This window comes from Pholis gunnellus, assembly GCF_910591455.1.
Source record: "Pholis gunnellus genome assembly, chromosome: 20".
Lineage (NCBI taxonomy): Eukaryota > Metazoa > Chordata > Actinopteri > Perciformes > Pholidae > Pholis > Pholis gunnellus.
Window position 1 is genome coordinate 11,807,085 of NC_136547.1, and position 15,225 is coordinate 11,822,309.

Below are 15,225 nucleotides of genomic sequence, written 5' to 3' on the forward strand. Positions count from 1 at the left end.
CTCATTCAAGCTTTTGTGTGTTTATTCATCATGAAGTGATTCAACTAACGACAATAATATCTTGAGGAAAATCAGATCATGGAACAATTAGCATAAAACATTGAAAAATATGGATAAATATAAAGCACAACAATTGCAAATAATCTTAATTTAAGTGTAAATTGTGTCCTTGATTTTGTATTTATTCAGAATCATACCCTCCTGTCGTGTTCGGGTCAAATCTGACCGATTTACAACTTTAATCAATCATAAATATTGTGTTTTACATCTGATTACCTCAAGGCCTCATGATATCCTCCACACTAGGCATTTGAACATATCAAATTGCTGATCAACACTTTCATTGAATTTTTAGTGGTTTAGTCAACTTTGTAACACCCATGGTGTTCCCGGTCAAAAGTGACCGCCATAGGAAATGAATGGGAAACACTAGATTATGTCCATTCATCAGATGGAAAACAGCCCCATACACACCCACAACCACCCCTCTCCCATACACACACACACACACACACACACACACACACACACACACACACACGCACTGGTGTAAACACCTGTTCACAGCCCCATATACACAGTTTCACATTTCAAACTTCAAACAAAAAAATCAGGTGTTTGTTATGGGAGCCCATCTCCCATCCCCCCACGTGAACCACACCTTCCAGACTAAACAATGTTTCATATCTTCTCACTTTCCCCCTAAATAAACCAGTATTTGTGCCTTGCTCTCATTTTACTCTGTGAGCACAATGAGTGATGAGGCGATTTTCTGTCAGAGAGGCTCTGGATCTCATTTTTGAACCAGATAAAGAGGAGATTGAACCGGAGATAGAGGAAGATGTCTCAGAAATTGAAGGCAACATTGATCCTGATTTCGATCCGGACTATTATGAGACTGACAACAGTCAACAGATGGCGAAGAAGTAGCTCCAGAGGAACAGGCACCTGAGGTGACATTCCAGTCCAAGGGTGGCAACTTGCTCGGGTATTCATCCTCCCAGGACAGAGGAGGCAGAGCGAGAGTTGAAAACATAATAGGGATGACGCCAGGGCCAACACGATATGCAACATCTCGTGTGGACGACTTCAAGTCCAGCTTCCAACTCTTTTTACCAGAGTCCATTGAGGGTATTATACTGGACATGACAAACCTGGAGGGGAGGCGTGTGTTTGAGTACACGTGGAGAGCATTGGACCAGGTAGACCTCCAAGCCTACATGGGTCTGTTGATTCTAGCAGGAGTATATCGGTCAAACAATGAGGCTAGAAAAAGTCTGTGGGATGCGGAGTCAGGGAGGCCTATATTCCGGTCAACAATGTCCTTACAACAGCTTCAATTAAGTTGGCGACACATTTTCAGTGTCTGTTCTTTGTATATTCACAGCAGTTATTCATGTAAACCACTAGTCTGAGACATTGTTTACAGCTTGAAAAGGGTGTAAAATAAAATTTGGTGATGATGAATGATTTTTGTGTTAATGTAAGAGCAGTGAAAACAGACCGGTCAAATTTGACCGGGAACACTAAAGTAAGGGGGGAGAAACGAACATGACAGGAGGGTTAATAAGCTAATTCTAGCATCTTTAATCACTTTAACTTGGTTCATGGTGGAAAACAGTCAGCAAAAAAACTAAAATCAGGTGAAATGATCAAGGACCGATCTTGTCTTTCAGCTAACAGCCAAAATGCTTCTTTAGTTAGTTTTTACAAAGAAGTTGTCTGAATAAAAGTGAGACCGGTTTGACATTGTTTCCCTGTAAATCCAACGGTGCATGTTTGTCAGAAAAGTCCTGCTTTTTTCTTCAAGTCACTCTGCCTCCACTTTGGCAGGCGCTTGAAGTCTGAGCGAGTCGTTCCAAGCAGGTTCTCAAAAGCAACATCAGAGAGGTAATCCTTAAATCAGAGCACAGAGGACAGGAAACAGTTAGACTGACCTCTACTGTACTCTCTGTGTTAATGCATCAGGAAACACTCACTAATTATAACTGAATCACAACATCTCTACTGAATCACATTTACAACCATAGAGGGATTTTGAATCAATGGGGTCCTTGGCACAGACTTGTAAACGGGCACAATGTTTGCTTTAATTTGCGGGTTTCAGGGTTATACCATGAAGCGAACCTCCATTGTTTTACTAACTTCTTTTTTAGAGGAGCAATAGAGTCTAGTGTCCTTCTCAGTGAGCTTGTAGCACTATTGACAAGATGATCAATCTGGGTCGGACTAAAGTTATCACAGGAGTCCTCTGTTATATTGAAGCATGGTATTGAGTTAAATACAGACAGAATCGCTTCTTTAAATTAATCTACGGCACCATCAGATAGACATCTAGTGTAGTAACTCTTGCTTAATGGTGTACACTCCATTAGTAGGAATTCAAAAGTTATTAGATAATGGTCCGATAAAACGGGGTTCTGTGGAAAGACTATTAAATCTTCTATTTTAATGCCATAAGTCAGAACCAGGTCGAGGGTGTGGTTAAAACAATGAGTGGGTTTCTGTACACTCTGACAGAAACCAATCAAATCTAATAATAAGATAAACGCAGTACTAAGGCTAATATTCAAGACATCCACATGAATATTAAAGTCACCTACAATAATTACTTTATCTGTTTTAAGGACTAGACTTGATCAAAACTGAGAAAATTCCGAAGTGTAACACAGGTACTGACGGATAGGTGGTTTTCTGCAAATTGTGTCACGCAAAGTATTTTCAAAGCATTTGTCTGTGGCTGCATGCAGAAAGAGCAGTTTCTGTATAAGAAGTAACGCTTTTGAAATACATTCTAAACTCTGTGTTTCGTTAAGGAGGCAAAAATTCCAAAGACACCCAAAACAAAATCTTTGTCTGTGCTAATCAGGCGGTGCTCGAGTGGGATTCTCAAAGAGAGTGATTGTTGAGCTCACTTTGTAGCTCCTCGTGGTTGGCCAGACAGAGCTTCTTTTTTTTCCACACAAGACTTGCCCCAACACGAGAGTTCATAGGACAGAACAGACAATTCCCCAGTGGCCAGAAAGAGCGGGAGATTGGCTCTGCATGCATGATAACCAACACCTGCTCGTGTAGCTTTGAATATGTTGCTTTAGCACATATTTCTGTTTGAATCAACACTGTACTGGAATGTCTACTAAGGATAGACGGCTTCAGCTGCTGTCAGTAGGTCCTATAATGTAAAGACTTTACAATAATGATGATTACAGACATGGTGTGATGTGGAGGGATCGCACTCTGAACACTAACTGTGCAGTGTAAAAAGCCAGAGGGGAGAGGCTAGAGCACACTAAACGGCAGGTATGTACCAGACTAGGACAACACCCGACACAAATCAGATCACTCTCTGTGCCAGAATGTGACATAAAATCACAGCACTGAGTTAAGCATATAGGATACATAGTAAAGCCCCCATTTAACATAATATTATCAAGGTTTATATTGGACCAAGTGCATGTTTATTTTTAGTCTCTGTTGAATTCCATCCATAGGTGTAGTTTCTCACTGGCAGCCAACTGAATGACATTTTTAAGGACAAACAGTGCTGGACTTGTCAGACCGGTGTGGCAGTGGGTGTGGACTGACGGCGTATAAGAGCCTGATGGGCCGGTATTAAGTGTGCACTGTGTGGATAGGCTCAGAGGGGCCCACACGTTGGATCTAATCCCTAAATACAACGAACAGACGGGTGTATGGTTGTGGTAACTCCTGTAACATAGGTGACACTATACTCGGGAGAAGAAGAGGACTCGGCTCATGGTGATATAATTTGACTGGAATCAGAATGGAGTCAAGTGGCACAGCTGGGAAACATGGTGAGTTGGTGTGACGCACAGATTTATACCGCCTGTTGAATTGTTCTACTGCATCCACCAGCTCACCTGTTGAAGTGAACACATGCAGTGTGGGTTGGGAAATATCTAGTATACTTATGTTCATGGGATTTTTGGCAATAAGAGTTCTTGTGACTTTATTTCATCTGTATCAAAAAGCCATCTTGCATCAGCTGATCATGCTCAGATTTACAGGGTCTTTTTAAGACAAAAACAAATAATATGGAAAAAGCTTCCATTAGAAAGCAACAAATGTCAGTCACCCCGCAAAAATACAATTCGTCTTGGTGAAAGCCAGGAGTCATAAACTAAGGTTATATAGAGGGGCATGCAGTTTACAGTTTATAGGGCCACACCACTGTTTTTACACAATGTATTCTCGGAGTACTAGCTATGAAAACAGTATAACAGTGTAATATATTCTGTGGATCGAGAGAAAGATTTCTAAAGTCTTGGAAAATAACCCTAGTGATGTCATCAGGGCCCACTTGCTTCTGGAGACGAAAGATGTATGAAAGCAAGTCTCCAAATAAACCATCTTTCAACGTTTCCCTTTCTTCCTTTGAGTACAGTTGGATTTGATCAAATTTTACACAAAATACGACGATCCTAACAGCGTCTTGGCCTTGGAACTTCGATAAAAGAGCAATTATACCTGCGTTACAAAGTGGAGGCAGGAAGGTGTTGTGGAATATTTCTATGTAGATGCGGGATAAGAGTTGATTAAATAAACAGAGTCTGATGAATGCTCAAAGTAGTAAGAGTCAATTTAATGCTTGCAAGCAGGAGAGCGGACACACAGACACGTATCTCAGTGAACTGTGCAAACACTGTCAACGAAGTACAAGGCACATCATATTTTATGCATACTAGAATCACGCCTTTAGTTACCTCATAGGAAAGGAAAAGGGAGTATAGGTTTTTGGACAAAGGTTGATTTGTTCTGCTCATTGTTTTGCGTCTTCCAGGTGCGTTCAACTGGGAGTCAGTCTCATACAGAGGTCAGAAACAATGTTTCTTCTCGTGTGTGCATATGAACAACCTTGGAAGATAGGACATTGGTTTCATGAACTAATTAAATACCTCTGTAGGACTGCAGTGATCTTTTCCTGTGTCTCTGTACTTTCCCATCAGTAGAACAACATCTTTCAAAACATCCCAAGATACTAAAATATATTTTACCATTATTATACTGAATACATATTTTACCATTACAAAGGATCAAATAATAACATGCTGTTGGTTGCATTATGGGAAAAATAGATTCCACGTTTTTTAGAGCTTGACCCATAAAACATATAACACTGCTACGACTTTGACTGTTGTTTTTTAAAATCCATCTCTTGTGAGTCCTCCCAACTTTATGAACTTCTCTGGAGAATCTCTTGAAGGAATTGAAAACCTGACAAACATTTTGCGTGTTGGAAACTTACTATCACACATTTTTCCTTAGTAACAATGTCATAATTTCCCTCTATAGAAACAGCCCCTTGCTAGTGCATCGTACATTATACAGCATTTAAATTGACAAGATTTGTGTATGACCCCTGCAGGTTTGGAGGGAGATGCAGATCTACAGTTCCTGCAGGTCGGTGGGGAGCTGATCAAAATTCGCTCGAGTGCCTGGAAGAAGAACCGCTACTTCAAACTGCAGGAAGACAGCAAGACGCTGTGGCACGAGTCCCACAAAATATTCAAGCGGAACCAGACTTGTGAGTGTCGTTTTCTACATGGATTACATCTTTTTATTTACATAATGCACAAAAATGTGAGAAGTTCTACAAAGCCTAGAATCCTCCTGAGTTCCAGTTAGTGTGAGTTTTTTTTCCACTGGGCTAGTCCAACTCACTGTCTTCTTGAGCTGTTCATTTGTCTGCTATCATTCTGTTAACAGAGTTCTCCCTTCAGATCTCAACAATAGCCTCTTGCAAACACACCCCTCAAATCCCACGGCTACTCCAGAATATGTGAAACTTAACTTACAGCATGTGAAAGTACTGTTTATACTTGTTTAAGACTCTTTCTGGGGGAATTCTAGTGTTTTGAGGGAAATCTCTAACGAAGCCCTTCCTCCCTCCAAACAGTCTCCATCGATGACATTGCTTCAGTGCGCCAGGGCCGTCAGTCTGAGGGGCTTAATAAACACACCAAGAGCAGTGTTGAAGACCAGTGCTTCTCCATCATCTTCAAGGGCCGCAAGAAAAATCTGGACTTGATGGCAGCCAACGGGGAGGAGGCGAAACAGTGGGTCAACGGCCTGGACAAGATCATGAGCAACATGCTCAACCTCAGCCGGCAGCAAAAGAATGAGCAGTATCCTTGGCTTCTGGGTCTTTTAGTAAAGAATGTGTTTGCAAATGTGTTTCCCAAATGGAACTCCTGAGAGGAGATAAGTGCCTTTTTGCTGTGCCAGATTTGTTGTTTTGTTCTTAATTAGTTCAAATATAATTCTTAAATCTAAATGTCAGTTGGATCATAAACTGCATGCGGAAAGCAGACAAGAATGCTGACAACAAGATGACCCAGGAGGAGCTGAAGCACTTCATGAGACAAGTCAACATCGAAGTGGACGACACTTACGCAGCGGAAATTTTCGAGGTGAGACGCAACGAGCCGTTGCATCCTGCAGATCTTGAAATGTTATCCATAAAAATGCATAGTTCGCCAAACTTAAAATCTTGTATGTGTTTCATCGTGTCATAGAAATGTGACAAGTCCAATTCAGGCTCCCTGGAGGGCTCAGAGATCAAGCACTTCTACGACGTGCTGACATACCGCGAAGAGATAGATGTGATTTACGGATATTACGCTAAAACAGAGGGTCAGATGAGCTCCAGAGACCTGCTCAACTTCCTGTTGAATGAGCAGAGGGAGGAGGTGTCCATGGTGGATGCTCTCAAGCTGATTGATAAACACGAGGTGGATGAGACAGGTAAGGAGTTTTATACAAGTATTGAGAGACACACGGTCACAATCCACATATTGCATGATATTCACCGGGTCTGTCTGTCCTCTGTCCACCAGCAAAGCAGAAGAAGTGCATGTCCAAAGACGGCTTCCGGATGTACATGCTCCATGAGGAGGGCTCCATCCTCAACCCGGCCCACAAACCGGTGTATCAGGACATGCACCAGCCCCTCAACCATTACTACATCTCCTCCTCACACAACACATACCTGTTGGCAGACCAACTCAAAGGACCCAGCAGCACAGAAGCCTACATAAAGTAACTACTTTTACCAACATACTGTATGTAACGTTAACTGAAGGGGAAACGTTTTCATGAAGGTGTTCTTTCCCTGCAGAGCACTGATGAAGAGCTGTCGCTGTGTGGAGCTGGACTGTTGGGACGGGGCTAACGGCGAGCCTGTCATTTACCACGGATACACACTCACGTCCAAAGTGCTCTTTAGAGACGTCATTAAAGCCATCAAAGACTTCGCCTTCAAAGTATGTTACATAACGGTGATTGCATTTCAAATCCATCCCTGTTCTTCTCATTCGGACAGTTATGGAGAGCTTCACCTCCACTGAATGGTTGTTTCCTTCGTTTCTCCAGACATCTGACTACCCAGTGATCCTGTCCCTGGAGAACCACTGCACCTTGGACCAACAGAAGCTCATGGCCCATTACTTGACCTCCATCCTGGCTGATGCTTTGGTCACAAACCCTCTGGGCAACACCATGCCCACCGACTTCCCCTCACCTGAGGTGTGTAAATCTCAGCTCACTGATTCCTTTTCATGAAACATTCAAAGCCTTTAGAGCTTTGCTCCCAAATAAACACCAAAGAAAGACCGCACCTACATGCCACCTTTTATGTTAATGAACCACTTCACTTTCCTGTTTACATTAACGTGACTATTAGATTTGTCTGGGAGACGAAGCTGATGAGATTAAATCCCAATCCTCATTATGTGAGGACCAAATTAAACCGCTAGCACATAATCAAAACAGCATTAATCTCAAGCCTCCGCTCCTCCTCCATGTTTGAATAATATGGGTTCACAAGATCATAAGTTTTGCATTTTGTTATCATTGCTCTGTGAGCGCTTAGAGATAAGTTGTATATTAACTAATAAATAGTCAAAGGATCCGACTGTGAGGCAGTGTGTGAGAGAACACCTTGTCCAATAAGAGATGTCGTTATCTCCTCCGGACGTCATGTTTTGCATGTGGACTCCGCGTGGATGCGGTGATTGTATATTTTTGTTTCGTTTTTTATACCGTCATTGACCGCCGACTCCTCTGAACTGGCCGGTAAGAGCTGCAAGAGGCATTTCCAGCAATCGGCGAGGCTATAAACAAGCTTTACCGAGTCTGTTCCTGGCCACAATTTGGGGCGTGAGTCAAAAACTGACATCCACAGAAAAGTTTGGTGTGGTTTTGAACCGGACCATCTGCAGATTCATTCATTCTATAAATTATGATGCAATGAAATTAGTCAGAATACGAGATTAAATAAATACCAGTTTTTGTTATCTTTGCTGCTACAAACTTATTGTTCACTGTAATCCTCAGCACTAGAGGTGACACAAAGAGAGGAGGGCAAAATTAGCACGTCAAATCATTTTTCAGTGACATCCCAAAGCCCTGTTCAAATGTAGCGCCCATTGGATGAATTCCCTATATTTAGCTATTGAGTGGCACATTACGTTTATAAATTGCATAACAACACATAAACACACATTTTGTCGTTTTTTGTGCAGGAACTGAAGGGAAAGTTCCTCATCGAGGGGAAGCGATTGAAGAAACTGGATGCTGCCCTCAACAATAACAGCATCATAGAGGAAGGCACCGTGTCTGAGGACGATGAGGCTGCAGATTGTAAGGAGAACGGACAGAAAGCCAAATCAAAGGTGCGTCAAGTGTTAGTAATACTTTTCAAAAATAAATGTGTTTACTTCAATGAAACTGAGCCGCTATCCTGTCTCCTTTTAGAAATCAAGAATCAAACTTGCCAAAGAGCTCTCAAACATGGTCATCTACTGCAAGAGTGTCCATTTTAATGGCTTTGAACACGCCAAGGAAATGCAGGCCTTCTATGAGATGTCCTCATTCAAGGAGAGTAAAGCTTTCAAACTGGCTGAGACTTCAGGTAAACATCACAACTTACTAACCTAACTGACATGTTCCAGGATGATTTCTCATGAGCACAGTATGAGAACTGTTTCAATGTGTTCTCGTAGCGACTCCCTACATCCATCACAACATGGACAGACTCAGTAGGATCTACCCTGCTGGCACGAGAACTGACTCCTCCAACTTTAACCCAGTGCCCATGTGGAACGTTGGCTGCCAGATAGGTACGCTACCCTTTACTATATGCAGAAATCCACCCATTAGCATATTAAGTGGTACAGTTAATAGTTAAGGTTTCACTCCCTTCTCTCTCTGATTTGGTTTTTAGTGGCGTTGAACTTCCAGACTCCCTCCAAGGAGATGCACATAAACCAGGGTCGGTTTCTGCCAAACGGTGCTTGTGGCTACATCCTGAAACCAGAATTTCAGAGAAGCCCGTCCTCTCAATTTGACCCCAGCACACTTTCCAAAGGGCCCTGGCTAAAGAAGAAGACCTTTAACGTGATGGTGAGAGTTTTTTGCAGTTTAACCCTTAAGAGGTCACACCAAAGGGACATCAAAGAACTAGCGGCGACAAAGGCCGACTGTTGTGTTGTCTCACGTCGCCTGTGTTGCATTTGACCACACTGCAAAGATCACAGCCTACAACTATCTAGCGTGTACGTTTTGTGGCTGCGTGAGAGGAAAGAACTCTCCGTACCAGCAGGTAACGGTGGTCTGCATTCGCCATTCGAAAAGGGAAACAGGAAGACCTAGACAGCGGATATACAAGCCGTTGTTATGATACATACGTGAACCAAAGCAGTTTGTCGACTATTTTCACACCAATCTCGCTCACCAGTTAGCTTCATTCCAGATGGACACATTGTTTTGACAATTTTCGTGTATTGGAATGTCCAGATGAGTTGGGATGGAAAATAAAAAGCGCTGCGTGTGTGTGCCCGCCAGATTTTACGCATTTGCTTTCCTCTCTTCCGTTTCTCTTCCCGTGCACTGATTCGCTGAGGCTGAACAGCCAAACAGACTGGCGTAATAGTGCCAACGGTGCAACACCAAAAAAAACAGGGCCATAGACGCTCACCAGCGGCTATAAATTAACTAACTTTCGGGGTGTCTGGGCCCTAAAGTAAAGTTAAAGGTGCACCGTGGATTGGAGTCCAGGTTTTGAATTTGTGCTCTAAATCTCTGATATTTCCTCATGAATTTTCATGCTGTAGACATGATTTCTTTCTCTCTTAATATTTGTATTGTTACATATTTGTGTTTTGTTTCTCAATACAAAAGGTGATCTCAGCTCAGCAGTTACCTAAAATCAACAGGGACAAACAAAGATCCATTGTTGACCCTCTGGTGAGAGTGGAGATCTACGGCGTCCCGGCGGACAACGCCAGCAAGGAGACACACTACATCGATAACAATGGTGAGCGTAACCCGCATACACTATAACGTCATGAGAGGTCACTAGAGCAGGCTAGGGGGGTGGTGCAAGGGGAACTAACAAAAACGTTATCAAAAACAAACAAACAAAAAGTGTCCAAGCGGAGATAACGGTTTGTTTGTCTATGTTAGACAAAACTCAACTTAGAGTGTCTTTGGCTTTTCTCCGACAGCCATGTCTCCTTCAGTCAAAGTCCTCCTCCGTCTGGTTCGGAACTTCACGCCAAGTAGGTTTTGGCGCTCCTTCACGCTATGTGCTCTCTCATCTCCTCTCCTACTGCAGCTCTCTTAAGTCTGGCCTCAATCAGGTGGCCTAACCGCCCACACCTGGGTGAGTGGTGAGGCCTTCTGGGAGACATAGTTATTGCCTCTGCAGTCATCTTGTAGTGTGGCTGCTGATCCTTAAAGGGGAAGTAGCACCCATCTACCACCTGGCCCCGTGTGATGCCACATATCCCTCTCCCCAGGTCTGACGTCCTCGGCGGGGTGAATGAGGACCAGAAGGCATCTCAGCGGGACAGGGCATCGGCATTTCCATGGCGCCGTCCTGGTCTGTGCACAACAGAAAAGTTATACGGCCCAAACCCACCTCCGAGGCATCTGCCTGGACAACAGACTCTCTGCTGAAGTCAGGGGCAGTCAGGACCAGTTTGGAACACAAGGCCCTCTTCAGGTTGCCAAACGCTTCTTCTGCTGCCGGGGTCCATGTCACCATCCGGGAGTGTTGCTTTGTAGTTAGTTCTGTGAGAGGGGCTGCTACCATCGCAAAGACAGGGATGAATCATCTGTAATAATTGGCCAGGCCCAAAAAGGATCTCACCTGCTTCTTAGTCATCGGTTTTGGCCAGTCCTGAATAGACCGGAGTTTTGCTTCCTGGGGTTTGACAAGGCCCCGCCCGATGGTGTACCCCAAGTAGTTTCTCTCACTGAAAGCCAACTTGCATTTCTCGGGGTTCGCTGTTAAGCCTGCTTGTCGGAGGGACTCCAGGACCTTCTGCACCCGAGGTAAGTGACTTTCCCAGTCTGTGCTCTGAATCACAACATCATCCAAATAAGCAGATGCATACTCTTGATGGGGTTTTAGTACCTGATCCATCAAGCGCTGGAAGGTGGCGGGAGCTCCAAACAGACCAAAGGGCATCATCCGGTACTGCCAAAGGCCTCCAGGGGTGGCAAAGGCCGTCTTCTCATTTGACCCTGCAGACAGGGGAACCTGCCAATATCCCTTCGTGAGATCATGAGTGGTTAGGAATCGAGCAATGCCCAGGCTTTCAATAAGCTCATCGACACGAGGCATGGGATATGCATCAAACTCAGACACTTCATTTACTTTTCTGAAGTCATTACAGAACCGTACGGTTTTGTCCGGCTTGTCTGCTAGGATGATGGGGCTTGACCAGGGACTTTTGGACTCTTCAATTACATTTAGTTCCAACATTTTCCTTACCTCTTCCCCAATCAATCTCTTATGGGCCTCCGGCACCCGATACGGCCTTTGGTTCACCGTTTTTTCCTGGCTGGGTGCGTATTTCATGCTCTACTAGGTGTGTGCAGCCTGGGAGGAATGAAAAGACATCCGGATTGCCCTCCACCAACTCCTTTGCTTGTTGCAGTTGGTGAGGGGAGAGGTCTGGACCAAACTGTACAGCGTCTCGGGACGGTTCTGGTGACTCTCTGGGGGGAAGGCAAGTGAACAAGGTCTCTCGATCATACCATTTATTTAAGAGGTTAATGTGGTAAATATGCTCACCTTTCCTCCTCCCCGGTTGCCGCACTTTGTAATTGACCTCCCCAACCTTTTCAATCACTTCGTAGGGTCCCTGCCACGTAGCCAAGAACTTCCATTCCACCGTGGGGACCAGAACTAGGACCCTGTCTCCTGGTTGGAATTCTCTGGGTTGAGCGGCTCGGTTATAAACGGCACGCTGATCTCTCTGGGCTTTTTCCATGTGCTCCTTCACAATGGGGACCACCACTGCCATCCTATCTCGCATGGCCCCAACGTGTTCGATCATGGTCCGGTGGGGACAGGGTTGCTCCTCCCAAGTCTCCTTGGCTATGTCTAAAAGACCCTGAGGTTTGTGAGAATACAAGAGGTCAAACGGTGAGAAACTAGTGGAAGACTGAGGAACTTCTCTTACCACAAACAGAAGGTAGGGGAGAAGCTGGTCCCAATTTCTTCCATCTTTGTTGATGGCCTTCCTCAGCATGGCTTTGAGAGTCTTGTTCTTACCTGTTTTACTTGCAACAGAGAACACAACTCCTTGGTGACCCTGGACATAAAGGGGTTCCCTTGGTCCGTAAGGATCTCTTTTGGTATCCCTACACGGCTGCTGAAGAGGAACAGTTCTTTGGCTATTTGTTTAGCATTCGCCTTTCTTAAGGGGACCGCTTCCGGGTACCGGGTGGCATAGTCTACTATAACCAAGATGTACTGATGCAAAGCTCTTAGGTAACGGTCCATAACAAGAGTCCCTATAATGTCTGTGGGGCTGCTCTTGTCTGGTTCCAGCCACCTTTTCATCACTCGTATTCATGCATTTGGGAACGGGGAGTTACTCCATCTTGGAAGGTCCAGTTATGGAACCGATGAGCCATGCTAAATTTAGTCAACCCTTGGCGGATCAGTATCTCTCTCTTAACTGGTCATAGTCTTGCTCAATACTGGCCTCTACATCTTGATAAGCTTTAAGTGCCTCACCCAATAAAAAAGGAGCCAGGAGTCCAACCCACTGTATCTTTGGCCACTCCTCCCAAGTGGCTGTAGCTTCAAATGCATGAAGGTAAGCTTCCACATTGTCAGTCTCTCCCAGTTTCGGGATGAAGTCAGCGGCTTTGGGTTTTGACCTGGGTAACTGTTGAAGCTCCAGCTCCTTCAGTTGGTTGGCCTTTATTTGCTTTTGCAACAAGGCTGCCCCGATTTCCTGCTGGGCCCTCTGGCTCTCCACCAGCAGATGCACCAGTTGCTCCATTTGGGTTGGGTGGTCGTTTGTGTGAAGTTCTGCAAAAAACTGAGTCAAAGCTGCAATATCTTCCGTCCCAATCATCAGCACTTAAGCTCCCTGCCCACATTCTCCACCATCTGCAACATCATGAGAGGTCACTAGAGCAGGCTAGGGGGGTGGTGCAAGGGGAACTAACAAAAACAGACAAAATCCAAAGGTTCTAAGAATAAGATCACGTTTAATTCTGATTCGGCTCGGCCACTCAGGGAAGTCTCTTTATCAAAAATCAAAAACAAACAAACAAAAAGCGTCCAAGCGGAGATAACAGTTCGCTAAGCAGATGTTAGACAAAACTCAACTTAGAGTGTCCTTCGCTTTTCTCCGACAGCCATGTTTCCTTCAGTCCAAGTCCTCCTCCGTCTGGTTCGGAACTTCATGCCAAGTAGGTTTCGGCGCTCCTTTACGCCGTGTGCTCTCTCTCATCTCCTCTCCTCCTGCAGCTCTCTTAAGTCTGGCCTCAATCAGGTGGCCAAACCGCCCACACCTGGGTGAGTGGTGAGGCCTTCTGGGAGCCGTAGTTGTTGCCTCGGCGGTCATCTTGTAGTGTGGCTGCTGATCCTTAAAGGGGAAGTAGCACCCATCTACCACCTGGCCCCGTGTGATGCCACAACACATACACAGATATGGACACACACTGCATTGTTCAGTTTTCCCTCTGAGCAAATGTCACACGCTGAAAAATAATCTCTCCCTGCAGGGTTCAACCCGATGTGGAATGAGAGTTTCACGTTTGACATCCACGTCCCAGAGCTGGCCATGCTGCGGTTTGTGGTGGAGGACCATGACTCAATGTCCCATGATGATTTCATCGGGCAGTACTGTCTACCGCTTACCAGCGTACAGAACGGTAAGAGTCCAGCTTAAACAGAGTTTGAACTATCACAGCTATTTCATAGACAATAGCAAGATGTAAATTATATGACTGATTTGCTGACGAAGCTAAAACTCACTTCCTTTTTTCTAGGGTATCGCCACGTCCCGCTGCTCACCAAGAGAGGTGACGTCATCTGTTCGGCCGGACTCTTTGTGTGTCTCATGCTCATAGACGCCCAGTAGGGTCACGTTTGGATAAACCTTCATGTCAGCAACAGCATTTTTTTAAGGAACTATTTTAAGGAATTTGTCCAGTTTTAATGCAAAATATAATTTAAGTTCAAATTTGTCATCTGCCAAGCCGCAGGTTCTGTCTCACCGTTTTATGCGTAACACTTTTCAGGTCAATGAAGAAGTGAATGAAAGAGTAGTCTGGGAAAGTATTAAAGAAAGTCATTCAACCTCATTTGCCATATTGGGGGGGGGGGGGGGGTACGATAATTAGAGGATTAAGGTGTATATAATTCAGTTTTTCCGAATAGTATTTTATTTCTTATAGATGTCTTGAGGCTTTATATCCCTTCATGATCATACAAATCATGCTCATGGAAACAATGTGTTTGTCAAGAAACACAACGAGCACTGAACTGTTTTAGTGACTCTGCCTTGATTTAAGTTTAGTTCAGTTATGATGTTGGTCACTGGAGCGACAGAATAAACAGTATGATACCAAAACTCAAATGTTTTGCCCATTGAGAGAGACACATGTGTGTCTGATGCTTTTAATGGTTTTATGTGAAGCACTTTGAATTGCCTTGTTGTTGAAATGTGTGAAACGTGTGAAACTTGCCTTGCTCCACAATGTGAAAAATATGTTTGACTATATTATGAGCATATCACGAAGTGAACTGTAGCATACACAAATCTGCTTTAAACATATTGAGCATTAATTCATCTTATCAAGTATTTCATGTGAAACTAATATTTTCAATCATACTTGTCTTTTCTCTTGTATGAATTTGCACTAGCTCTCAAATAAAACCAGCAGAGTCCC

At 44.1% G+C, this 15,225-nt stretch overlaps 2 protein-coding genes across 5 annotated transcripts in view; both read left to right on the plus strand.

Annotated features, from left to right (window-relative positions):
* plcd1a (phospholipase C, delta 1a) overlaps window positions 1-15,221 on the plus strand; it is a 28,258-nt gene extending 13,037 nt beyond the window's left edge. Inside the window, exon 16 of the transcript XR_013767544.1 lies at window positions 14,575-15,221. The gene's annotated coding sequence lies outside the window, so the exon portion shown is untranslated. The remainder of the gene's footprint in view (window positions 1-14,574) is intronic.
* On the plus strand, window positions 3,636-14,587 carry LOC306712158 (1-phosphatidylinositol 4,5-bisphosphate phosphodiesterase delta-1-like). 4 transcript variants are annotated; one of them, XM_079181287.1, is made up of 16 exons: window positions 3,636-3,815; window positions 5,387-5,545; window positions 5,918-6,146; window positions 6,302-6,431; window positions 6,537-6,765; window positions 6,858-7,059; window positions 7,139-7,283; window positions 7,393-7,545; window positions 8,544-8,693; window positions 8,776-8,932; window positions 9,024-9,140; window positions 9,245-9,423; window positions 10,201-10,336; window positions 10,527-10,580; window positions 14,056-14,205; window positions 14,323-14,587. In XM_079181287.1, the coding sequence occupies exons 1-16, from the start codon at window positions 3,785-3,787 to the stop codon at window positions 14,412-14,414; spliced, it is 2,313 nt and encodes a 770-aa protein (XP_079037413.1). In that variant the 5' UTR covers window positions 3,636-3,784; the 3' UTR covers window positions 14,415-14,587. The 4 variants fall into 4 exon arrangements, 2 of the variants coding, with proteins under 2 accessions (XP_079037413.1, XP_079037414.1); XR_013767545.1 differs by lacking the exons at window positions 10,527-10,580; window positions 14,323-14,587 and adding an exon at window positions 10,821-11,358 and having other exon boundaries at window positions 11,967-14,172; XR_013767546.1 differs by lacking the exons at window positions 10,527-10,580; window positions 14,323-14,587 and adding an exon at window positions 10,821-11,358 and having other exon boundaries at window positions 14,056-14,158.
* Window positions 15,222-15,225: the final 4 nt, after the last annotated feature.